The sequence below is a fragment of the Oncorhynchus keta genome, chromosome 17, assembly GCF_023373465.1.
Source record: "Oncorhynchus keta strain PuntledgeMale-10-30-2019 chromosome 17, Oket_V2, whole genome shotgun sequence".
NCBI lineage: Eukaryota > Metazoa > Chordata > Actinopteri > Salmoniformes > Salmonidae > Oncorhynchus > Oncorhynchus keta.
Window position 1 is genome coordinate 22,534,826 of NC_068437.1, and position 27,567 is coordinate 22,562,392.

Here is a 27,567-nt window from a genome sequence, read left to right on the forward strand (position 1 = left end):
TCAGCAGGCTCCAGTAGCTTTATGTAACGTCAGCAGGCTCCAGTAGCTTCATGTAACGTCAGCAGGCTCCGGTAGCTTTATGTAACGTCAGCAGGCTCCAGTAGCTTTATGTAACGTCAGCAGGCTCCGGTAGCTTTATGTAACGTCAGCAGGCTACAGTAGCTTTATGTAACGTCAGCAGGCTACAGTAGCTTTATGTAACGTCAGCAGGCTCCGGTAGCTTTATGTAACGTCAGCAGGCTCCAGTAGCTTTATGTAACGTCAGCAGGCTCCAGTAGCTTTATGTAACGTCAGCAGGCTCCAGTAGCTTCATGTAACGTCAGCAGGCTACAGTAGCTTTATGTAACGTCAGCAGGCTACAGTAGCTTTATGTAACGTCAGCAGGCTACAGTAGCTTTATGTAACGTCAGCAGGCTACAGTAGCTTTATGTAACGTCAGCAGGCTACAGTAGCTTTATGTAACGTCAGCAGGCTACAGTAGCTTTATGTAACGTCAGCAGGCTACAGTAGCTTTATGTAACATCAGCAGGCTACAGTAGCTTTATGTAAAGTCAGCAGGCTACAGTAGCTTATGCTTCGGAGGGGAAAGGGCAGGTTGCCTGCACACACACTGCCGAAGATTTTCAGCTGGCGGAGTGAGGGCTTTGCATAGGCACCTTGTTGCGTTTTTTGTGAGACTGAAAAAAATACTTTACTTTCATTCCCAGTTCTGATTCTGTTCCTTGAAAAATGTTATTTTCCGGTTTTCAGTTCTGTTCCCTGAACCGGTTCCAACCCCTAATGTACAGAACAGTGGATCCCTGTGTTTGCTAAAGGACACCTAGTGAACTGACATGTTTGAGTCTCCCCATTCCTCCCTGCTCCCCAGGGGGCGCCACAAAACCAGGAGCCGGGAGGGGCCAGGGGGCCCTGCGGCGGCGCATCAGGCACCTTATTGAAAGTGACATGATGGCAGCCCTGTCCAGGTTCTCACGCGTTGTTAACATGGTTAGAAAAAGCACCGTGTTGGAAACATAGATTTGATTTTCCTTTATCTTTATCTCCTGCCTCCCCGCCCTTCCCGTGTGTGTGCAGCAGTCTCTGCATTAGTAATGCGACTGGGCCATATTTCCCATGAGCCCACAGCTCGGCAGGATTTAGCCTCTCTTTTATAACCAGTTTAGGAAAACAATGACAGCGTTGATATTGACTGAGCAGTGAGGGGCTGTTCTGTCCACTGCATAGACTCCCCCTGCAGAGGGGCGCTGTTCCATCCATCACACAGTGTCCCCCTGCTACACGGTGACATGAGAGCAGGCTCTCTCCATTTAGTTTGATGGTACAATACAAAGAGATAACACTGTCAGTGATGTCTTGCCTTTGTTAGTACAGTGGCTAGGTTATCTTGTACACTAGATGTCTTTGTCTTGGCTGTGGTTAGATGTTTGTAATGTGGAGTTGGCTAGAGATATGATGCAGTCCAAGACAGGGAGGAGGAGGTTGTTTCAGGATCAATTACTGTCTTGATTGGTTCTTAAGGTTGTAGGGGTTTAAGTGATAGATTGTCAGGTACTGTATTGGGGTGATCCTCTGTGAGATGACGGGGTGTATTTTTGGTCTCCGTCTCCACTTGTTTAAAGAGCAGAGCCCTTGATCTCCTCATCCTAGAGAATATATCAATTACAGCTGCAAAGGACTGATGTCACACTGAGAGTCATTATCAGATTCAGAGACGCACGCCATTCGCCCCATCGATTGCCTGCGGCGTGATCAATACTCCTGCCCCTGACGCCGCTTTCAAATGAAGAGCGCTAACTAAGACCAGCATCACAGTGTGTATGTTAACACTGATTGACAAATTAAACAAGTGCTACTTGTTGTGCGTGTTTGTGTGTGTCTGTGAAACGGTGTGTCCATCCTATGGAATGTGCAGCAGTGTAGGTGAGGGTGTTTGTGTGGCTACTTTCTCCTCTGCTCTCCCTAGCTGTGCTGTTTCCATCAGGCCACTGCGGTGCTTGTGTAACCCGGGACCCAAGGGAGTAGCCGCTGCCTCTCAATCCCATCTTTCTGCAAATCAATACATACCAGAAAAACCCTACAAACCTTGGGGGAAACATGCACTCACACTCACTCACTCTCTCTCTCTCTCTCTCTCTCTCTCTCCCTCTCTCTCTCTCTCTCCCTCCCTCCCTCACACACACACATAAACACATTCCCTTACTAAGATAAGACAAGACCGCATCACAAAAAGCAAGCACAGATAAAACTGACATGTGCATTTACGTGATGATGATGACATCCAGATCTAGTATTCTGTTTTGTCTAAAATGTTCCTCCTCCCCTCTGGCTGGAGCTCTCCAGTCTGTTGTGGTCTGACAAACAGGAGAAGCAGGCAGAGGAAGAGCCAATCCTGACCTCTGCTGGAGGGGGGCAGAACTGCAGGCGGTGTGGCTCAGAGAGAGAAGTGGTTTGCTCTCATAATGGGGTCAGTGGCTCCCAGTGAGATACGGCTCCTCACTGGAGAGCCTCCCTTGTGCGTGTTCTTGCTCACATACGTGGGGGAGGGGCACAGGAAAAGAGGGAGGGATAGAGCAAGAGAGACTAAAAGAGAAAAAGAAAGACTGGCTCTGAACGGCTGCAATCAGACAGTTGAAGGCTTTAAGACCTGGACTGGGCGCTTGGCCTCCTCTGCTGAACTGCAGGCTCTGCCAACAGTCGTGTGCAAAATATGTGCACCAAGATAAGGCCCAAAGAATAAGAATAAGCATTTATCAACGGAAAACCATGTTTAATCCTACAGATTTTCCACCCTTTTCTTTTTTCATAGTGGTGCACAAAAACATGGGCCTATCTTTCTGTGAGAGATTAATCTTGGAAAGCAGCTTTTAGCAAGAAGAGGGGGATGATTGCTGAGCTTTCCCTGGGAATTGGGTTTATGGTCCAGGGGAGAGCGCAGAGGAACCAGCCAGCCTACCAGAAATCTCCCTAACACACATGCCTCTGGGAGCCCCATATCTGCTGTGATTGAAAATGTAACTCTTCACATCATATCTGGTTTGGTTTGTGAAGTTATATCCTCTGGTTGAGGTGTGCATAGAATCTAAGCTCCTGCAGTTGTTTCTGGGGGTGTTGTGAATTTAGTTTTGATAAAGGTGTTTTGTGCGTTTTTATTATGAATTTATGTGTTGCGCTCGAGAGCCGTTGGAATGTGGGCCTCATAAGGTATTGAGATGGTGTTTTCAAATATTTATAAGAATATCAGAAGGGATGCATGCCTCATAAATCTGAATAAACAAATCATTGTTTCATGTTGCCATGGATTAATATAATATGACTGTTTTGTTTATCTGCAGCTCTATGTAAGATGAATAGAAATTGTGTGTGTGTGTGTGTGTGTGTGTGTGTGTGTGTGTGTGTGTGTGTGTGTGTGTGTGTGTGGAGAGCAGGTAGTTCATGTTACAGGAGGCTGGGGCAATCCGATGGACAGACAGACATGACAGTTGTGTATAAAGATAGGGATAGCGTGAGGGGGTAGGTGGCTGTGGGGGCTCGGAGGTGTGGGCACGTAGCTTATTATTTCTCTCCTCATGTGTTCTCCTCTCCTCTCTTCCCTTCCAGAACCACACACTGAGCCAGCACGCGCAGTGAGACTGGGCCCGGCAGGACTCCCGGCTCAGCCCAGAACCCCGACCCAGGCCCGGTGGGGGAGGACCATTTCAACATCACAGCCAATCAAAGTGTCATTTGCTACTCACATGTAAAACTCTAAGGATTCCGCCACCAGGCGCAGCTATTACGAGCAGTGGGGAATGAATATTAATGGGATATGCTATTAAAAAAGAAAAGGAGAGAAAAAAGGATATGAAGGAGAGAAAAGGTATTGTACGTGCAGTATTTTTTATCGTCCCTGCTTCCCGGTTGTGAGGTTTTTTTTAACAAAAGAAAAAAACGGGAGAGAAAAATAAACGCCTCTGTCTGATTTTAGTCTCTAGAAATGCTTCCCTTGGCCTCTGTTGCTTCTTGTATCAAACTTCAGAGGTGCCAAATCTTTTCTCCTTTTTTCTTTGCATACGTTTTCTTCTTTTTCGTTTTTGTACCTTGCAGTAACTAGGTACTTGTGCTGTGTTGTGATTGTTTGCTAGTCGTAATATTTCTGCGTTTTCCTCCTTTTTATTATTATTGTTACATATTTTCTTTTTGTAATTACAAAATAAAAAGACAAACAAAATAAAGTTTAGAGAAACACAACGGTTTGATTGGATTTTCCAATCTATGGACCTAAAGGTTATTGTAAAAATGATCAATTTCAGTGAAACTGGATGACGTCTGCTTTTTAAATGTGAATTAACCAGAATGCAACTAGTACAGTCAAAAATTACAAATAAATCAATCACAAATAAAGGGAATGCGTGTGTATGTGTGTCTTGTTTTTCTAATGAAAGTCAGCGAGGTACCCTGGAGAGAACAACATACCTTCACTACAGCATGCGCTCACTGTAAACCTAATGATTTCATCTTTTACCGTCCATCCACAGCCATTCCAGCTACCTAGCACTCATCATCATCAGTGACTCATCAGGGGTAGACATGTTCCTATCTGAAAACTGATCATAACACATGTATGAAATGTAATATAATATGCGGAGCTATGTCTTCCGTTTTCTCAGAACATGGGGTCTTTACATTCAGGGAAAGGATCTGTTGGGGGAAAATATCATTAACTAATTGTGGATCATGATTATGATTTTTCCCCCCCCATTGCTTTTATTATTTAGATCTAATAAAACGTATATAACTGCAATGATCGCTATACTACTTTTAAAAAACATGTACAATCAATGTGGAAACACATTTCCTAGTATAGCAGGATAAAAAAAAGCTTACTCCACAAATCATTCACTGTGATTGAATGAACTTTTGTATAATACATTTAATGTATTTCCCTAAATCCTATAACATTTGATGAGCATATCAGGAAGAATTTATTTTCAATGTATGACATTGAAATCTGTATTATACAAAATATAACAGAGAGGAATAAACTTATGTCATCTAAAGCCAGCCATATAAAACCTCCCTTTAAACTAACAATAATAGACTGTTGGTTTGGTTTGACGACCATACGGCTCTGCTTTAATTGCATCCATGTGTTTAAGCAGCTGGTTCAGCCGTTGAGTCTCATGGCTTCTGCTGGACAGAAGGTCGGTACCGTTCCCAGAAATCAGTCATCGGAACGCATTGATATACCACAGTGCCCTGGGAGCAGTTGAACTTGAGTCAACTTGCCATATAACTTGTTTGAACTACAACTGGCAAATGCATGTGTACTGTATCTTTAAATATATTGGCCAGCTTTCCTTGAAAAATTAAGGGATATGTTTTAATCATTTACAATTTAAATGTTACATTTCAATATATTTTGAGCCCAACATTTATAATCAGAACATGGAATTGATATTTCCTAGATGTTAGAAAATATCATAGACTTTGCAATGGTTATAGCAGGTTACAAACTGTTAGCCTCAAATCAAATTGCATTTGTCACATGCGCCAAATAGAACAGCTGTAGACTTTACCGTGAAATGCTCACTTAGCCCATTCCCAACAACGCAGAGTTAAAAGTAAGGAAAATATATACAAGGAGTACCAGTATCAAGTAAATGTGCAGGGGTACGAGGTAGTACAGGTAATATGTAAAAGTGACTAGGCAATCATGATATAATAAACCGAGTCGAAGCAGCATGTGTGTGTGTTTTGTGTGTGTGAGTGTTTGTGAGTGTGTGGATAGAGTCCAGTGAGTATGCATAGAGTCAGTGCAAATAAAAAGGGGGTCAATGTAAATAGTCTGGGTAGCCATTTGATTAACTGCTCAGCAGTTTTATGGCTTGAGGGTAGAAGCTGTTCAGAAGCCTTTTGGTCACAGACTGCTTGCAGTGCAGGAGCAGAGAGAACTGTCTATGACTTGGGTGGCTGGAGTCTTTGACAATTTTTAGAGCCTTCCTCTGACACCACCTGGTATAGAGGTCCTGGATGGCAGGGAGCTCGGCTCCAGTGATGTACTGGACTTCACTACCCTGTGTAGCGCCTTACGGTCGGATTCTAAGCAGTTGCCATACCAAGTGGTGCTGCAGCCAGTCAAGATGTTCTCAATGGTGCAGTTGTAGAACTTTTTGAGGATCTGACAAATATTTTCAGCCTCCTACGGGGGAAGAGGTGTTGTCGTGCCCTCAACTGTGTTGGTGTGTTTGAAGCACGATAGGTCCTCGCAATTACTCGACTGATGGAGGTAGCGAACCATTCATGTAAGCTTGCGAGATCAGGTAGCGAGGCTAATAAACCAGAGGCCTAGTATGTGTAATAATATTTGATGGACTGTGTGTGTCACACCCTGATCTGTTTCACCTGTCCTTGTGATTGTCTCCACCCCCTCCCCCCCAGGTGTCGCTGATTTTCCCCAGTGTATTTATCCCTGTGTTTCCTGTCTCTCTGTGCCAGTTCATGTTGTATGTTTTTGACCCTTGCCTGTTTCTGTACCATTCTGCCTGCCTTGACCACGAGCCTGTCTGCTACTTTGTACCTCCTGGACTCTGATCAGGTTTTGACCTTTTGCCCGTCCACAACCATTCTCTTTCTTACTCCTTTTGGATTAATAAACATGGTAAGACTCCAACCATCTGCCTCTTGTGTCTGCATCTGGGTCTCGCCTAGTGTCATGATAGTATGAACTGGCCATGACAGACCCAGCAGACTTGGACCAGCTCCACCACGCTGTCTCCCAGCATGGCACCACCATTGGGAGTCATCAGGAGTTTCTACAGGGCCTTTTGGAAGGGCTCAGTTCCTTGACGGAAGCCCACGACCATGGGTTAAAGGCTATTATGGAGCAAATCAGGGAGTTAGCTCAGAGACTGTCTGCCACCTCTGGAAAAACCTCAATCACCCAGTACATTTTTCTTTCTGTGGTGAGTTTGCACAGCTTATTCCAGCTCCCTGAGAACCCTGCTTACCTCCTCCGAAGTGATATTCGGGGAATCCTGGTGCCTGCCGGGGTTTTCTTTCTCAGTGCTCGCTTATTATGGCGCTATAGCCATCTTTGTTTACTTCAGACCGATCGAAGATAGCGTATATCATTACGCTAATGTCAGGAAGGGCGCTCTCCTGGGCTACGGCAGTTTGGGAGCAACAAACAAGCACAATCTGGTGAATGACTGGACCACAAGCTCCAACCTGGGTTGGAGCCCATTTTGCCATTCCCACTGCCTTCAAGCAGCACAGCCTTCCCCAAGTCGTCTTCCTCAGGAATGTTAGCAAGACTGTGGATGTCTCAGCTATTCCCACTGAATACCATGACCTCCTGGAAGTGTTCAGTAAGGTACATGCTACTTCCCTTCCCCCGCACCCTCCTTATGACTGTGTCATTGATCTTCTTCCAGGCACTACACTACCTCGGGTCGGTTGTATTCTCTGTCCAGACCAGAGACCAAAGCTATGGAGGAGTACATAGAGGAATCTCTGACTACTGGGGCTGTCCGTCCATCTGCATCTCCTGCCGGCGCAGGGTTTTTCTTTGTGGAAAAGAAGGACAAGACCCTGCGTCTGTATCATTGACTACAGGGGAATTAATGACATTTCAGTAAAAAATCGTTATCCCCTACCTCACCTCTTCTTGGTGTTTGAACCTCTCCAGGGGGCCACCATGTTTTCCAAGTTGGACCTTCGGAATTCCTACCACCTGGTTCGGATACATGAGGGGGATGAGTTGAAGACAGACTTCAACACAGCCAGTGGACATTATGAGTACCAGGTCATGCCATTTGGACTCACCAACGCCCCCGCTGTCTTCCAGGCTCTGGTAAACGATGTGCTCCGGGACATGCTAAACCGTTTTGTGTTCGTTTACCTTGACGACATCCTGTTGTTTCCTGTTTTTCTCCCCAAGAACATGTACTTCATGTCAGACAGGTTCTTCAGTGCCTCCTGGAGAACCAACTGTTCGTGAAAGCCGAGAAGTGTGAGTTCCACCGCTCTACTATCACTCTTCTGGGATGTGTCATTGCTGAGGGCAATATTCAGATGGATCCTGTAAAGGTGAAAGCAGTGGTGGATTGGCCTCAACCAACGTACAGGGTGCAGTTGCAAGGTTTTCTTGGTTTTTCTAACTTCTACCGCCATTTTATTCGGGATGACAGCACCTTGGCGGCCACACTCTTGGAACTCAACTCTCCCAAGGTACCGTTCAAATGGTCTCCAGCTGTCGACAAAGCCTTTGTGGACCTGAAGCATCGATTCATCCATCCGGACCCCTCGCATTTTTTGGTGGAAGTTGATGTTTCGGATGTTGGAGTGGGGGTCATCCTGTCCCAGTGATCTGCCCAGTACCAAAAGCATCTCTGTGCCTTCCTGTCCCATTGTCTCAATCCTGCAGAGAGGAACTACGATGTAGGCAATTGAGAACTCTTGGTGTTTAAGATGGCGTTGGAAGAGTGAAGGCACTGGCTGGAAGGAGCAGAACAGCCATTCTTGGTCTGGACCGACCATAAACACTTGGAATATCTTTGTGCAGCCAAGCGCCTCAACTGCAGGCAGGCCAGGTGGGCTCTCTTGTTAACCAGATTCAACTTCACCATTTCCTACTGCCTAGGGTCAAGAAATGTGAAGCCTGATGCTCTCTCCCACCTATAAAGTACCTCTGCCACACCCTCGACCTCCGAAACCATTCTCACTACCTCTTGCCTTACTGCCACTGTGGATTGGGGTATTGAGAACCTGGCTCGTGAGGCGCAACGCTCCCAGCCTGTTTGTCCCTAACCTAGTCCAGTCCCAGGTCCTGGAATGGGCTCATTCCTCCAGGCTGACCTGTCATCCAGGGTCCCGTTGTACACTAGCCTTCCTCCGACAACGTTTCTGGTGGCCCACAATGGTTCCTGACATCTCTGCCTTCGTCGCCGTATGCACAGTGTGTTCTCAGAACAAGACTCCACGGCAAGCTCCTTCTGCCCTCCTTCAGCCACTACCGATCCCTCATCATCCCTGGTCTCATATCTCTGGCCTTTATCACTGGGCTCCCTCCGTCTGATGGCAACACTGTCATTCTGACGGTAGTCGATCAGTTCTCCAAGGCCGTCCATTTCATCCCTCTCCCCAAACTACCTTCTGCCAAGGAGACGGCCCAGTTTATGGTGCAGCATGTCTTCCTGATCCATGGACTCCTGGTAGACATGGTCTCCGATCGGGGTCATCAATTCTCGTCTCAGTTCTGGAAGGCATTCTGCACCCTTTTTGGGTCATTGGCCAGCCTGTCATCTGGATTCCATCCCCAAACCAACGGTCAGTCGGAGCGAGCCAAACAACCAGCTTGAGATGCCTGGTCTCAACCAACACCACAACCTGGAGCCGTCAACTGGTCTGGGTGGAACACCCGGAACAGTCTTCCCTGTTCTGCCACAGGACTCTCCCCTTTCAAGTGCTAGATGGGGTTTCAGCCTCCACTCTTCCAAGAACAAGAGCAGGAGGTCAGCGTACCCTCGGCCAAGATGTTTGTCCACCGCTGTCGACGTACCTGGAGAAGAGCCAGGGCGGCTATTCAGACAGTAGACTCTAGGGCATAGAGTATGCAGTGCCATTGATGACTTCCACCCAGTTGACTACCTAAGAATGGTGAGTTAGGAATGATCATATAATTCCATCCAGGTCATCGGTAGAAGTTGAATTGGGCAATGAATTATACTTTTGAGAAAACATGCCATAACTGCAGGTGGCAATAAATCATCAACATTGGCTTTATACCTGTTCCAACAACACACTGTAGGTGCCAGTGTGCACCCTTTAGTACTAAATTTCCCTTTTTCAGGACCCTGTCTTTCAAATATAATTAGTAAAAATCAAAATAACTTCACAGATTGTCATTGTAAAGGGTTTAAACACTGTTTCCCATGCTTGTTCAATGAACCATAAACAATTAATGAACATGCACCTGTGGAATGGTCATTAAGACACTAACAGCTTACAGACGGTAGGCAATTAAGGTCACAGTAATGAAAATTTAGGACACTGAAGAGGCCCTTCTACTGACTCTGAAAAACACCAAAAGAAAGAAGCCCAGGGTCCCTACACATTTGTGTGAACGTGCCTTAGGCATGCTGCAAGGAGGCATGAGGACTGCAGATGTGGCCACGGCAATAAATTGTAATGTCCGTACTGTGAGACGCTACAGAGGCCAGCGAAGAGCCTAGATCTCCATTCCATTGAGCAAGTCTGGGACCTGTTAGATCGGAAGGTGAGGGCTAGGGCCATTCCCCCCAGAAATGTCCGGGAACTTGCAGTCCAGTCCATGAGGGGGAGATGCAGTGCAGTACTTAATGCAGCAGTTGGCCACACCAGATATTGTCTGTTACTTTTGATTTGGACCCCCCCTTTGTTCAGGGACACATTATTCAATTTCTGTTAGTCACATGTCTGCAGAACTTGTTCAGTTTGTCAGTTGTTGAATCTTGTTATGTTCATACAAATATTTACACATGTTAAATTTGCTGAAAATAAATGCATTTGACAGTGAGAGGACGTTTCTTTTTTTTGCTGAGTTTAGAAGTAGTAGAAGAAGAAAATGTACTACTTCACAATGGAGATGCCTCAATGTTGCTGCCCAATTTCACACATTTGCCAAATGGAACATATACAATGTTGCATCTGCTAACTATCTCAATGGGGACTCCTGCCAGCACACACAACAGGTGCAGTTGAATACAATCATTAGGCTACTTTGTCAGACGCAGCCTAGCCAACAGAAATGTATGCTATTATGTTGTCCGTTTACTTCATTCAATCTAAGGTAATGTGATAACTAGAAAGATTTAAATTAAGATATATATATTTACATTTCAACAAGTCTGCATGAGAAAACCAGATGCTTTGAAGAGGAATCGCCGGTGTAGGACAATTTCTGTTTTAAAAGGACAATTGAATTAACTAAACTCTATAAAGGAATTGAGAATATGGGCCTGCGGTGTCATATTTTAATCATTAAAGTTTGTGAAATACCAACTGGTCTTTGTTTTTGTCCTGCACTGTTGGATCGGTGCCAGTGGGCAATGGGCATCACCTGCGTATCATCTCGAACTACGGGTGAATTGCTTCTGCCTATTCTGTTGCAAAACGTTTCTTAAACGGAAGCGAACTGAACGAAACGGGATGTACCTCCCTGAATTTGTCCAATAGAAACTCTCGTTTTGCTCCGTTTTCTTCCTTTTGGTTCTTAAACAGTACATGGTTTCCATAATGAATACGCCCCATGGTTCACTTCGCTGTTGCACTAGGACATTAGGGATCCTCAATATTTTACAGCTGATTCTCTGAAGTGCTGGAGACAGAAAGTGTGAGACTGTCAGTCACAGACGTAACCTAAGGTCCAATGCCAGGTATTTATCGCGGTGGTTTTGTCATTATCAGAGGAAATATAAGATTTTTTAAAATACCTATTTAAGTCGTTCGCATAAACAATTGCCTTTTTGTTTTAGACCTTTTTTTGTGATCATAAATGTACTATCCCTACACTCTGGCAAGCATGGAGAAATGCAAAAACAAGTGTTTACAATAATTAGCGGAACATGAAAGCGCTGCTCTAAAACACGCAAGTTTTAGGCACACTAGGCTGTTGTCTTTGAAGAATGAAATAAACTTTTGTCTCAATCAGACGAAAATAACGTAGTACTATAGCCGCCGTTATAAGTCTGTTTGTCAGAGGCGGTTCATCCGTATTGTAGTTCCGGGTTTTACTGGGTAGCTCCGGTGCCGAGAGCATCACAACACCACACTGACAAACATTACCTAGCAATCAAATAACTGACTTCGTTTGAAGAAATACATGATTTATGTATTTTAGTTAAAACTGGGGGAATGGAAGGGAGGATCGCGGTGGCGGCGCCAGTACTACTGTCAGAGAGAGAGATTCAACATCGGTCTATGGCAGAGGAGGATCCTAACGGGAATGAGCACGGTTCGGCTGCCCGCAGCACGGCGCCTCGTTGGGGACCGCAGCATGCAGGGGCCCGACAACTTGCAACACTGTACTCACCTGGTAAGACAATGAATGAGCTGGGGAGAATACTTTTTAAATTAATGAAAGACACTAAACCTCACTTAGATTAGGACTGTCACCTAATTACGCGCGCCACGCTGCTGATAATTCGTCAAAACTGTAATGGGCTGTTTATATAGAGGATGATAATAACACCTGTCATTGTTCAGATGAAGTATAGCAAAGATTTTGTATTATATTGACAAGATAGTAGGGTGACCGCTCTAACGATGAAAATATATGTCCTCAAAGATGGCATGCATGCGTTCTGAGGCGAGATCAGGTGGGACCATTCTAGCCAATGAGGGGGCAGATATTCTTTAAAAAATATATTGTATTGCCGAAATGCCATTTTTGTCCACTTATAACAGTGCAGTTGTAACAACCTAACCATTACGAAACTTCTATAAGCCTCACGTTGTAAATGATCAATTACATGTTTGTTGTTGGCCAAATTCGACACATTCCTCACTTTGTGGTCTTATTTTCGTGGACAGATTTTGGGCAGAGTAGAACCTCTCGCTTTGCTTTGTCCTCTCTTGAGTATAGCAACGTTTTAACGTTGGGTAAAAGGGCAAAACCCTTTTGTTATAGAAATAATCCTTGCATTGGCTTCAACATAAAATTCTGAGTTATATATTTGTAGCACCAGACATTTTCATAGAAATTAAAGTGTCCTCCATTTATAAATATGGGCCGATCCAAGCAGGTAATGTGCACTTAATGCACATTTGTAGTAGTAGGCTACTCATCTAATATGATATTACATTGTTTTTTATTTCTGAACCAAAACCCCCAAATACTTTTAACCTGACATAGATCCCACGGAATATGGACCTCGTAATACTGTGTGCGTTTATGTTGTATTACACATCTATAATGAAATATATCTCATATTTGAGTTCTGTCATAGGCTTGTTTATTCTATACAGACTTTAGAGCTGTAAAATGCATATCACTGATTTGGTGTTTTCCCCGAAGTGGGGTTCAGAGGAGAGCACTTTGTCTTGTTTCTGCACACTATAGAGGGTGGAGATCGGTTGGAACATGAAAGCCGAAAAACTTTGGGGAGCTTTACTGAGAAAAGAAGACTATAGTTCAGCTCTATGCTTGTCCTGGACTGTGATTCCTTGTGTTTAGGGAGTTTTTACATCTATTCAAAATTCAGAATACTATTAGGGTGAAAATGATCAGCCATTTTCCTGGGTGTGTTTGTCTATTGCCAGACATATGATACTGCTACTGGCACATGTTATTAATTACTGTACTGTATACATGTGTGTAGATGGATGGAGGGGAGAGTGAATGGTTAATACATTAATGTAGTAATGTATTTTCTTGGTAATGGGGGAATGGAGAGTTTTCTTTCGGCCAGATGTGAAGCTGGTTCTCACACCAGTTTTTATATCTAATCTGTTACTCTGCTTAGTAGTAGTAGTAGTAGTAATAATGATACATGGGACTTATATAGCTCTCTTCAAGGACCCAAAGTTGCTTTACAATTCTAAAAAGAAAAAACAACAAAACAGGAGTCAAAACATCAGACTAAACAAAACATGAATAAAGAGAAAGGAAAGAGTGTGATGTATCAGTGTATGTGGAGGGTAGGGATTGGGGTTAGGATAGTAGTGTGATGTATCAGTGTATGTGGATAGGGATTGGAGGGTAGTGTGGTTGGGATTGGGGTTAGGATAGTAGTGTGATGTATCAGTGTATGTGGAGGGTAGGGATTGGGGTTAGGATAGTAGTGTGATGTATCAGTGTATGTGGAGGGTAGGGATTGGGGTTGGGATAGTAGTGTGATGTATCAGTGTATGTGGGAGGGTTGGGATTGGGGTTAGGATAGTAGTGTGATGTATCAGTGTATGTGGAGGGTAGGGATTGGGGTTAGGATAGTAGTGTGATGTATCAGTGTATGTGGAGGGTAGGATAGTAGTGGATTGGGGTTAGGATAGTAGTGTGATGTATCAGTGTATGTGGAGGGGTAGGGATTGGGGTTAGGATAGTAGTGTGATGTATCAGTGTATGTGGATTGGGGTTAGGGATTGGGGTTAGGATAGTAGTGTGATGTCAGTGTATGTGGAGGTAGGGATTGGGGTTAGGATAGTAGTGTGATGTATCAGTGTATGTGGAGGGTAGGGATTGGGGTTAGGATAGTAGTGTGATGTATCAGTGTATGTGGAGGGTAGGGATTGGGGTTAGGATAGTAGTGTGATGTATCAGTGTGGATGTGGAGGATAGTAGTGTGGGATTGGGGTTAGGATAGTAGTGTGATGTATCAGTGTATGTGGAGGGTAGGGATTGGGGTTAGGATAGTAGTGTGATGTATCAGTGTATGTGGAGGGTAGGGATTGGGGTTAGGATAGTAGTGTGATGGGTATGTGGAGGGTAGGGATTGGGGTTAGGATAGTAGTGTGATGTATCAGTGTATGTGGAGGGTTAGGGATTGGGGTTAGGATAGTAGTGTGATGTATCAGTGTATGTGGAGGGTAGGGATTGGGGTTAGGATAGTAGTGTGATGTATCAGTGTATGTGGAGGGTAGGGATTGGGGTTAGGATAGTAGTGTGATGTGGATGTGGGGTAGGGATTGGGGTTAGGATAGTAGTGTGATGTATCAGTGTATGTGGAGGGTAGGGATTGGGGTTAGGATAGTAGTGTGATGTATCAGTGTATGTGGAGGGTAGGGATTGGGGTTAGGATAGTAGTGTGATGTATCAGTGTATGTGGAGGGTAGGGATTGGGGTTAGGATAGTAGTGTGATGTATCAGTGTATGTGGAGGGTAGGGATTGGGGTTAGGATAGTAGTGTGATGTATCAGTGTATGTGGAGGGTAGGGATTGGGGTTAGGATAGTAGTGTGATGTATCAGTGTATGTGGAGGGTAGGGATTGGGGTTAGGATAGTAGTGTGATGTATCAGTGTATGTGGAGGGTAGGGATTGGGGTTAGGATAGTAGTGTGATGTATCAGTGTATGTGGAGGGTAGGGATTGGGGTTAGGATAGTAGTGTGATGTATCAGTGTATGTGGAGGGTAGGGATTGGGGTTGGGATGATGGGTATGTTAGGGGATAGATAGTGTGATGTATCATGTGTATGTGGAGGGTAGGGATTGGGGTTAGGATAGTAGTGTGATGTATCATGTGGAGGGTATGTGGAGGGTAGGGATTAGGGGGGTTAGGATAGTAGTGTGATGTATCAGTGTATGTGGAGGGTAGGGATTGGGGTTAGGATAGTAGTGTGATGTATCAGTGTATGTGGAGGGTAGGGATTGGGGTTAGGATAGTAGTGTGATGTATCAGTGTATGTGGAGGGGGTAGGGATTGGGGTTATGTGGAGGGGATAGTAGTGTGATGTATCAGTGTATGTGGAGGGTAGGGATTGGGGTTAGGATAGTAGTGTGATGTATCAGTGTATGTATGTAGGATAGTAGTGTGATGTATCAGTGTATGTGGTAGGGGGTGGAGGGAGGGATTGGGGTTAGGATAGTAGTGTGATGTATCAGTGTATGTGGAGGGGGATTGGGGTTAGGATAGTAGTGTGATGTATCAGTGTATGTGGAGGGTAGGGATTGGGGTTAGGATAGTAGTGTGATGTATCAGTGTATGTGGAGGGTTGGGATTGGGGTTAGGATAGTAGTGTGATGTATCAGTGTATGTGGAGGGTAGGGATTGGGGTTAGGATAGTAGTGTGATGTATCAGTGTATGTGGAGGGTAGGGATTGGGGTTAGGATAGTAGTGTGATGTATCAGTGTATGTGGAGGGTAGGGATTGGGGTTAGGATAGTAGTGTGATGTATCAGTGTATGTGTGATGGGTATGTGGGATTGGGGTTAGGATAGTAGTGTGATGTATCAGTGTATGTGGAGGGATTGGGGTTAGGGATTGGGGTTAGGATAGTAGTGTGATGTATCAGTGTATGTGGAGGGATTGGGGGGATTGGGGTTAGGATAGGGTATTGGGGTTAGGATGAGTGTGATCAGTGTGATGTGGATGTGGAGGGTAGGGATTGGGGTTAGGATAGTAGTGTGATGTCAGTGATGTATTGGGGTTAGGATAGTATGTGGAGTGGTGGAGGGAGGGATTGGGGTTAGGATAGTAGTGTGATGTATCAGTGTATGTGGAGGGTAGGGATTGGGGTTAGGATAGTAGTGTGATGTATCAGTGTATGTGGAGGGGAGGGATTGGGGTTAGGATAGTAGTGTGATGTATCAGTGTATGTGGAGGGGATTGGGGTTAGGATAGTAGTGTGATGTATCAGTGTATGTGGAGGGTAGGGATTGGGGTTAGGATAGTAGTGTGATGTATCAGTGTATGTGGAGGGGAGGGATTGGGGTTAGGATAGTAGTGTGATGTATCAGTGTATGTGGAGGGTAGGGATTGGGGTTAGGATAGTAGTGTGATGTATCAGTGTATGTGGAGGGTAGGGATTGGGGTTAGGATAGTAGTGTGATGTATCAGTGTATGTGGAGGGTAGGGATTGGGGTTAGGATAGTAGTGTGATGTATCAGTGTATGTGGAGGGTAGGGATTGGGGTTAGGATAGTAGTGTGATGTATCAGTGTATGTGGAGGGATTAGGGAGTAGTGTGATGTATCAGTGTATGTAGGATAGGGGTGTGATGTATCAGTGTATGTGGAGGGTAGGGATTGGGGTTAGGATAGTAGTGTGATGTATCAGTGTATATGTGGGTTAGGATAGTAGGTGATGGGATTGGGGTTAGGATAGTAGTGTGATGTATCAGTGTATGTGGAGGGATTGGGGGGATAGTAGTGTGTTCAGTGATGTGGAGGTAGGGATTGGGGTTAGGTGATGATGTATCAGTGTATGTGGGAGGGTTGGGATTGGGGTTAGGATAGTAGTGTGATGTATCAGTGTATGTGGAGGGTAGGGTGTGATGGGTATGTTAGGGGGGTTAGGATAGTAGTGTGATGTATCAGTGTATGTGGAGGGAGGGATTGGGGTTAGGATAGTAGTGTGATGTATCAGTGTATGTGGAGGGTAGGGATTGGGGTTAGGATAGTAGTGTGATGTATCAGTGTATGTGGAGGGTAGGGATTGGGGTTAGGATAGTAGTGTGATGTATCATGGGTAGGATAGTCAGTGTATGTGGAGGGTAGGGATTGGGGTTAGGATAGTAGTGTGATGTATCAGTGTATGTGGAGGGTAGGGATTGGGGTTGGGATAGTAGTGTGATGTATCAGTGTATGTGGAGGGTAGGGATTGGGGTTAGGATAGTAGTGTGATGTATCAGTGTATGTGGAGGGTGGATTGGGGTTAGGGAGTGTGATGGTGTTAGGATATTGGGGTTAGTAGTGTGATGTATCAGTGTATGTGGAGGGTAGGGATTGGGGTTAGGATAGTAGTGTGATGTATCAGTGTATGTGGAGGGTAGGGATAGTGGAGGGTAGGGATTGGGGTTGATAGTAGTGTGATCAGTGTATGTGGAGGGTAGGGAGGGATTAGTAGGGGTTAGGATAGTTAGTGTGATGTATCAGTGTATGTGGAGGGTAGGGTTGGGATTGGGGTTAGGATAGTAGTGTGATGTATCAGTGTATGTGGAGGGTAGGGATTGGGGTTAGGATAGTAGTGTGATGTATCAGTGTATGTGGAGGGTAGGGAGGGATAGTAGTGTGATGTATCAGTGTTAGGGATAGTGAGTGTGATGTATTGGGGTCAGTGTATGTGGAGGGTAGGGATTGGGGTTAGGATAGTAGTGTGATGTATCAGTGTATGTGGAGGGTAGGGATTAGGATAGGTGTTGTATCAGGATAGGTAGATTGTGATGTATGATGTATCATGTGGAGGGTAGGGATTGGGGTTAGGATAGTAGTGTGATGTATCAGTGTATGTGGAGGGTAGGGATTGGGGTTGGGATAGTAGTGTGATGTATCAGTGTATGTGGAGGGTAGGGATTGGGGTTAGGATAGTAGTGTGATGTATCAGTGTATGTGGAGGGTAGGGATTGGGGTTAGGATAGTAGTGTGATGTATCATGTGGAGGTATGTATAGGGGATTGTGGAGTAGTGTGGGTATGTGGATAGGGATTGGGGTTAGGATAGTAGTGTGATGTATCAGTGTATGTGGAGGGTAGGGTTGGGATTGGGTAGTGTGATGTATCAGTGTATGTGGAGTAGTGATGTAGTGTGATGTATCAGTGTATGTGGAGGGAGGGTAGGGATTAGTGGGTTCAGTGTATAGGGTAGGGTGTGATGTATCAGTGTATGTGGAGGGTAGGGATTGGGGTTAGGATAGTAGTGTGATGTATCAGTGTATGTGGAGGGTAGGATTGGGGTTGGGGTTGAGGAGTAGTGGAGGGTAGGGAGTAGGATATGTGGTATCATGTGTATTGTTAGGATAGTAGTGTGGTCAGGGTTGGGATTGGGGTTAGGATAGTAGTGTGATGTATCAGTGTATGTGGAGGGTAGGGATTGGGGTTAGGATAGTAGTGTGATGTATCAGTGTATGTGGAGGGTAGGGATTGGGGTTAGGATAGTAGTGTGATGTATCAGTGTATGTGGAGGGTAGGGTTGGGATTGGGGTTAGGATAGTAGTGTGAGAGGGAAGTGGACAGCTATTAGCGTGTGGTATTGAACCACACATTGGCCTGGAAATAACACAAAACCAGATTTCAGGACATTACAACATCACAGCTGTTCACAAGAACACCCATTCCACGACATGGACTCCTCTAATGGTATCTAAGAGGTTTCTTACTATATCCGTCTGTTGAGTTAATGGACTGACAGGTTTCAGGGTTGAGGGATGATACTGTTACAGCACAGAGATGAAAGGGACATGATCTTGTAAAACCAGAGTTGCATGTTTGACTCTGAGTCTCTGATTATGGATAACTATTCTAAGAGGATTCCCCATGCATTTGTGGTCCTATTTTATCCAAGTCACTAAATGGCTGGGCAGTTTAGTGGGCCATATGGGCACTTCCATGGTAACGTAATTACACTGAGACTCAGATTTTTCATTTTAAAATGTATATCAAACAAAAAACATTGATTTCAAAGTTTAACAAACCATAGAACTCTATGCACAAGGATTGATGGAGATTTTACCATCATTCTGTTACCAAACTTTACATCTACAGTTTTTCCAGGTTTTTTAAAATTGCGTAAATAGTTCAATGTAGTCATTGTTCATATAGTTTTAGGGTTTCTTAAACTTTGAAATTAATTGTTTTTGTTTGGCATACATTTTAAAGTGAAAACAAATCGAGTCTCAGTGTAATTCCGTTACCGGGGAATTTCCAATATACAGTGATCCAGAGTGACACAAAGTGAGAGAGATTCTGGGACAGCAGTAATAGAAGAGGTATGTCAGGGATTCATGGTCCATGGCAGTAGACCTAGCAGACATGTGTTGAGGTGCAGGCGAGGAGTGGTTGGAATGAGAGGGCTGTGTTTGTGGACATGTTGAGGCTTAGCGGCAGGACTGGATTGATGAGGCTTTGGTCTGCTCAATGGAGGCTAAGGCTCATTACAGTAACCCCAGGACAGGCAAACAGCTGGACGTATCTCTCTGCCATATGTCTATCTGTCATGCACGGCTGACTGCTCTTTGCGCTTTTTATCCCACTTTACGGATTTGCCTGGAAGTAAACAGGATTTCTGCCTGCTTTCTGTTTTCCTGATTACTTTCACCAGCCGTCTTGGTCTGGTCTCAAGGCCACTGGCTTTGTGTGTGTGTGTGTGTGTGTGTGTGTGTGTGTGTGTGTGTGTGTGTTCTCACATTACTCTTTAAGATCTAGTTTCCTTGGCTCTAAGCGATCTAGACTGTGATAGTCATCTTTTTTTGCCCTTGTCCACATCACAGGCCCGTTTCTATGATTCTTATTCAACAGCTTCCATTTATAGATAGTACGGTGTGGTTACCATCAGACAGACTAGAGAGGCAGCCACAGTGTTTGGCCGCTTCTGTAGTTTTTAGCTTCAGTGTTCGTAGTGTACATACTGTATGTGGATTGTGTCAATTATGTGTCTATAAACAATATTTTGCCTACAAACTCTGTTTATTGTCTGTGCATTCTGTTTATTGTGGCAGCACCATTTCACTGAGCCAAATTCCTGTACATGAAAATGTATTCGGCAAATAAAGGCATTTCTGAGTCTGACCAACTGGGCACTGCACATAGTTCAAGCACAGTAGGTTAGGGTGGATTTACATTAGTAAAATATGTCTAATGAGATCGATCTCTCTTCAACATCATATTTGCAACTTTTGTGTTTTCATTAAGTTTCTAGTTTTAACATCACATGCACAAGTACAGTGAAATGCATTTCTTGTAAACTCAAATCCCAACAATGCAATAATCAATAACAATGTATAACTAGAAAAAAAACACATGAGAAATAATAATTATGAAGAACACAATAAGTAAGTAAGCATACTATATACAGGGCCAGTTCCAACACCATACAGGGATACTGGAGTGATGGAGGTAGATATGTATAGGGGTAAGGTGACAGGGATACTAGAGTGATGGAGGTAGATATGTATAGGGGTAAGATGACAGGGATACTAGAGTGATGGAGGTAGATATGTATAGGGGTAAGGTGACAGGGATACTGGAGTGATGGAGGTAGATATGTATAGGGGTAAGATGACAGGGATACTGGAGTGATGGAGGTAGATATGTATAGGGGTAAGATGACAGGGATACTAGAGTGATGGAGGTAGATATGTATAGGGGTAAGATGACAGGGATACTGGAGTGATGGAGGTAGATATGTATAGGGGTAAGATGACAGGGATACTAGAGTGATGGAGGTAGATATGTATAGGGGTAAGATGACAGGGATACTAGAGTGATGGAGGTAGATATGTATAGGGGTAAGGTGACAGGGATACTGGAGTGATGGAGGTAGATATGTATAGGGGTAAGATGACAGGGATACTAGAGTGATGGAGGTAGATATGTATAGGGGTAAGATGACAGGGATACTAGAGTGATGGAGGTAGATATGTATAGGGGTAAGATGACAGGGATACTGGAGTGATGGAGGTAGATATGTATAGGGGTGAGGTGACAGGGATACTAGAGTGATGGAGGTAGATATGTATAGGGGTGAAGGGTGACAGGGATACTAGAGTGATGGAGGCAGATATGTATAGGGGTAAGGTGACAGGGATACTAGAGTGATGGAGGTAGATATGTATAGGGGTAAGGTGACAGGGATACTAGAGTGATGGAGGTAGATATGTATAGGGGTAAGGTGACAGGGATACTAGAGTGATGGAGGTAGATATGTATAGGGGTAAGGTGACAGGGATACTAGAGTGATGGAGGTATAGGGATAATGACAGGGATACTAGTGATGGGGTAAGGGGTGACAGGGATACTAGAGTGATGGAGGTAGATATGTATAGGGGTAAGGTGACAGGGATACTAGAGTGATGGAGGTAGATATGTATAGGGGTAAGGTGACAGGGATACTAGAGTGATGGAGGTAGATATGTATAGGGGTAAGGTGACAGGGATACTAGAGTGATGGAGGTAGATATGTATAGGGGTAAGGTGACAGGGATACTAGAGTGATGGAGGTAGATATGTATAGGGGAAGGTGACAGGGATACTAGAGTGATGGAGGCAGATATGTATAGGGGTAAGGTGACAGGGATACTAGAGTGATGGAGGTAGATATGTATAGGGGTAAGGTGACAGGGATACTAGAGTGATGGAGGTAGATATGTATAGGGGTAGGGATAAGGTGACAGGGATACTAGAGTGATGGAGGTAGATATGTATATAGGAGGGTAAGGTGACAGGGATACTAGAGTGATGGAGGTAGATATGTATAGGGGTAAGGTGACAGGGATACTAGAGTGATGGAGGTAGATATGTATAGGGGTAAGGTGACAGGGATACTAGAGTGATGGAGGTAGATATGTATAGGGGGTAAGGTGACAGGGATACTAGAGTGATGGAGGTAGATATGTGATAGGGTAAGTGATGGGGTAGATATGTATAGGGGTAAGGTGACAGGGATACTAGAGTGATGGAGGTAGATATGTATAGGGGTAAGGTGACAGGGATACTAGAGTGATGGAGGTAGATATGTATAGGGGTAATGTGACAGGGATACTAGAGTGATGGAGGTAGATATGTATAGGGGTAAGGTGACAGGGATACTAGAGTGATGGAGGTAGATATGTATAGGGGGTAAGGTGACAGGGATACTAGAGTGATGGAGGTAGATATGTATAGGGGTAATGTGACAGGGATACTAGAGTGATGGAGGTAGATATGTATAGGGGTAAGGTGACAGGGATACTAGAGTGATGGAGGTAGATATGTATAGGGGTAAGGTGACAGGGATACTAGAGTGATAGGGGAGGTAGGGATATGTATAGGGGTAGGGGTAAGGTGACAGGGATACTAGAGTGATGGAGGTAGATATGTATAGGGGTAATGTGACAGGGATACTAGAGTGATGGAGGTAGATATGTATAGGTGACAGGGATACTAGAGTGATGGCAGATATGTATAAGGTGACAGGGATACTAGAGTGATGGAGGTAGATATGTATAGGGTAAGGTGACAGGGATACTAGAGTGATGGAGGTAGATATGTATAGGGGTAAGGTGACAGGGATACTAGAGTGATGGAGGTAGATATGTATAGGGGGGTGACAGGGATACTAGAGTGATGGAGGTAGATATGTATAGGGGTAAGGTGACAGGGATACTAGAGTGATGGAGGTAGATATGTATAGGGGTAAGGTGACAGGGATACTAGAGTGATGGAGGTAGATATGTATAGGGGTAAGGTGACAGGGATACTAGAGTGATGGAGGTAGATATGTATAGGGGTAAGGTGACAGGGATACTAGAGTGATGGAGGTAGATATGTATAGGGGTAAGGTGACAGGGATACTAGAGTGATGGAGGTAGATATGTATAGGGGTAAGGTGACAGGGATACTAGAGTGATGGAGGTAGATATGTATAGGGGTAAGGTGACAGGGATACTAGAGTGATGGAGGTAGATATGTATAGGGGTAAGGTGACAGGGATACTAGAGTGATGGAGGTAGATATGTATAGGGGTAAGGTGACAGGGATACTAGAGTGATGGAGGTAGATATGTATAGGGGTAATGTGACAGGGATACTGGAGTGATGGAGGTAGATATGTATAGGGGTAATGTGACAGGGATACTGGAGTGATGGAGGTAGATATGTATAGGGGTAATAAGGTGACAGGGGTGACAGGGATACTAGAGTGATGGAGGTAGATATGTATAGGGGTAAGGTGACAGGGATACTAGAGTGATGGAGGTAGATATGTATAGGGGTAAGGTGACAGGGATACTAGAGTGATGGAGGTAGATATGTATAGGGGTAAGGTGACAGGGATACTAGAGTGATGGAGGTAGATATGTATAGGGGTAAGGTGACAGGGATACTAGAGTGATGGAGGTAGATATGTATAGGGGTAATGTGACAGGGATACTAGAGTGATGGAGGTAGATATGTATAGGGGTAATAGATATGTGACAGGGATACTAGAGTGATGGAGGTAGATATGTATAGGGGTAATGTGACAGGGATACTGGAGTGATGGAGGTAGATATGTATAGGGGTAAGGTGACAGGGATACTAGAGTGATGGAGGTAGATATGTATAGGGGTAATGTGACAGGGATACTGGAGTGATGGAGGTAGATATGTATATGGGTAAGGTGACAGGGATACTAGAGTGATGGAGGTAGATACAGTGGGGCAAAAACGTATTTAGTCAGCCACCAATTGTGCAAGTTCTCCCACTTAAAAAGATGAGAGAGGCCTGTAATTTTCATCATAGGTACACTTCAACTATGACAGACAAAATAAGAAAAAAATCCAGAAAATAACATTGTAGGATTTTTAATGAATTTATTTGCAAATTATGGTGGAAAATAAGTATTTGGTCACCTACAAACAAGCAAGATTTCTGGCTCTCACAGACCTGTAACTTCTCCTTTAAGAGGCTCCTCTGTCCTCCACTCGTTACCTGTATTAATAGCACCTGTTTGAACTTGTTATCAGTATAAAATACACCTGTCCACAACCTCAAACAGTCACACTCCAAACTCCACTATGGCCAAGACCAAAGAGCTGTCAAAGGACACCAGAAACAAAATTGTAGACCTGCACCAGGCTGGGAAGACATAATCTGCAATAGGTAAGCAGCTTGGTTTGAAGAAATCAACTGTGGGAGCAATTATTATGAAATGGAAGACATACAAGACCACTGATAATCTCCCTCGATCTGGGGCTCCACGCAAGATCTCACCCCGTGGTGATAAATGATCCCAAGAATGGTGAGCAAAAATCCCAGAACCACACGGGGGGACCTAGTGAATGACCTGCAGAGAGCTGGGACCAAAGTAACAAAGCCTACCATCAGTAACACACTACGCCGCCAGGGACTCAAATCCTGCAGTGCCAGACGTGTCCCCCTGCTTAAGCCAGTACATGTCCAGGCCCGTCTGAAGTTTGCTAAAGAGCACTTGGATGATCCAGAAGAAGATTGGGAGAATGTCATATGGTCAGATGAAACCAAAATCTAACTTTTTGGTAAAAACTCAACTCGTCGTGTTTGGAGGACAAAGAATGCTGAGTTGCATCCAAAGAACACCATACCTACTGTGAAGCATGGGGGTAGAAACATCATGCTTTGGGGCTGTTTTTCTGCAAAGGGACCAGTGTGACTGATCCGTGTAAAGGAAAGAATGAATGGGGCCATGTATCATGAGATTTTGAGTGAAAACAGCAAGGGCATTGAAGATGAAATGTGGCTGGGTCTTTCAGCATGACAATAATCCCAAACGCCACACCCGGTGGTGCTATTGCCAAACCAAGCAGTGGTGCAGCCAGTCAAAATGCAGAACTTTTTGAGGGTTTGAGGGCCATGCCAAACTTTTTCAACCTCACGAGGGGTAAGAGGCACTATCGCGCCTTCTTCACGACTGTATGCTTGTGTTTGGATCATTTTAAGTCTTTAATGATTTGGACACCGTAGAACTTGAAGCTCCCGACCTGCTCCCCCCCCCTGTTTCCTGTAGTCCACGATCAGCTCATTGGTCTTACTGATGTTGTTGGAGAGGCTGTTGTTCTGACACTGCCAGGTCGCTGACCTCCTCCCTGTAGGCTGACTCATTGTTGCCGATGATCAGGTCTACCACCTTTGTGTCGTCAGCAAACTTGATGATGGTGTTGGAGTCGTGCGAGGCCACGCAGTCGTGGGTGAACTAGGAGTACAGGAGGGGACTAAGCACACATCCCTGTGGGGCCCCTGTGTTGAGGGTCAGCGTGGTGGAGGTGATGTTGCCTACCCTCACTACCTAGTGTCGGCTCGTTCAGGAAGTTCAGGATCCAGTTGCAGAGGGAGTTGTTCAGATCCAGAGTCCTAAGCTTGGAGGGGACAATGGGGTTGAACGCTGAGCTGTAGTCAATGAACAGCATTCTCACATAGGTAATCCTCTTATCTAGGTGGGTGAGGGCAGTGTGGAGAGAAATTGAGATTGTGTCATCTATGGATCTGTTGGGGCGGTATGCAAATTGGAGTGGGTCTAGGGGTGGCTGGGATGGTGGATTAATTTGTGCCATAACCGGCCTCTCAAAGCACATCATGATTACAGAAGTGAGTGCTACAGGGTGGTAGTGATTGTGGCATGAAGCCTTAGAGTTCTTTGGGACAAGAATGATGGTAGTCATGTTAAAACATATGCGAATTAGAGACTGGGACAAGTGGAAGTTGAAAATTACAGTGAATATGCCGGCCAGCTGTTCTGCGCATGATCTGAGAACACGCCCTGGAATACTGTTGGGTCCCGCAGCCTTGCGGCTGTTGACCTGACTAAAGACCTTGTACACGTCGCTCTCTGAGAGTGAGATCACCCAATCCTCTGGGTCGGTGGCGGCCCTCATTCTTGGCATGATGATGTTGTTGTCATAAAACGCATTGAGTTCGTCTGGTAGAGAAGTATCGTTGGGCAGATCACGGTTGTATCTTCCTTTGTATACCATTTAGCCTTGGATGTGGTGTGGCCAAACCTACAGTGCCTTGCGAAAGTATTCGGCCCCCTTGAACTTTGCGACCTTTTGCCACATTTCAGGCTTAAAACATAAAGATATAAAACTGTATTTTTTGTGAAGAATCAACAACAAGTGGGACACAATCATGTAGTGGAACAACATTTATTGGATATTTCAAACTTTTTTAACAAATCAAAAACTGCAAAATTATTCAGCCCCTTTAATTTCAGTGCATCAAACTCTCTCCAGAAGTTCAGTGAGGATCTCTGAATGATCCAATGTTGACCTAAATGACTAGCGATAATATTGAAATAGAAGGAGTATCAGACCACTGCAAATCTGGCTGTCCCTCTAAACTTTCAGCTCATACAAGGAGAAGACTGATCAGAGATGCAGCCAAGAGGCCCATGATTACTCTGGATGAACTGCAGAGATCTACAGCTGAGGTGGGAGACTCTGTCCATAGGACAACAATTAGTCGTATATTGCACAAATCTGGCCTTTATGGAAGAGTGGCAAGAAGAAAGCCATTTCTTAAAGATATCCATAAAAAGTGTTGTTTAAAGTTTGCCACAAGCCACCTGGGAGACACACCAAACATGTGGAAGAAGGTGCTCTGGTCAGATGAAACCAAAATTGAACTTTTTGGCAACAATGCAAAACGTTATGTTTGGCGTAAAAGCAACACAGCTCATCACCCTGAACACACCATCCCCACTGTCAAACATGGTGGTGGCAGCATCATGGTTTGGGCCTGCTTTTCTTCAGCAGGGACAGGGAAGATGGTTAAAATTGATGGGAAGATGGATGGAGCCAAATACAGGACCATTCTGGAAGAAAACCTGATGGAGTCTGCAAAAGACCTGAGACTGGGACAGAGATTTGTCTTCCAACAAGACAGTGATCCAAAACATAAAGCAAAATCTACAATGCAATGGTTCAAAAATAAACATATCCAGGTGTTAGAATGGCCAAGTCAAAGTCCAGACCTGAATCCAATCGAGAATCTGTGGAAAGAACTGAAAACTGCTGTTCACAAATGCTCCCCATCCAACCTCACTGAGCTCGAGCTGTTTTGCAAGGAGGAATGGGAAAAAATGTCAGTCTCTCGATGTGCAAAACTGATAGAGACATACCCCAAGCGACTTACAGCTGTAATCGCAGCAAAAGTTGGCGCTACAAAGTATTAACTTAAGGGGGCTGAATAATTTTGCACGCCCAATTTTTCAGTTTTTGATTTGTTAAAAAAGTTTGAAATATCCAATAAATGTCGTTCCACTTCATGATTGTGTCCCACTTGTTGTTGATTCTTCACAAAAAAATACAGTTTTATATCTTTATGTTTGAAGCCTGAAATGTGGCAAAAGGTTGCAAAGTTCAAGGGGGCCGAATACTTTCGCAAGGCACTGTATACAGGAGCTTTTCATCCAAACCAAATTGCACATAATGATGCACTTGATTAATGCAATGATTCAATTTGGCTAACAGAG

The 27,567-nt window shown here is 44.5% G+C and overlaps 2 protein-coding genes across 5 annotated transcripts in view; both read left to right on the plus strand.

The window, feature by feature from the left end:
• Positions 1 to 4,393, plus strand: part of znf423 (zinc finger protein 423) — a 170,162-nt gene extending 165,769 nt beyond the window's left edge. For all 4 annotated transcript variants that reach the window (XM_035790946.2, XM_035790947.2, XM_035790948.2 and 1 more), the window contains one exon: positions 3,598 to 4,393. In XM_035790946.2, coding sequence (XP_035646839.2) covers positions 3,598 to 3,627 — 30 coding nt within the window. In that variant the 3' untranslated portion in view covers positions 3,628 to 4,393. The remainder of the gene's footprint in view (positions 1 to 3,597) is intronic.
• Positions 4,394 to 11,267: 6,874 nt separating this feature from the next.
• Positions 11,268 to 27,567, plus strand: part of si:ch211-212o1.2 (uncharacterized protein LOC492735 homolog) — a 106,775-nt gene continuing 90,475 nt past the window's right edge. The window contains exons 1-2 of the mRNA XM_035790949.1: positions 11,268 to 11,393; positions 11,858 to 12,052. Coding sequence (XP_035646842.1) covers positions 11,387 to 11,393; positions 11,858 to 12,052 — 202 coding nt within the window. The 5' untranslated portion in view covers positions 11,268 to 11,386. The remainder of the gene's footprint in view (positions 11,394 to 11,857; positions 12,053 to 27,567) is intronic.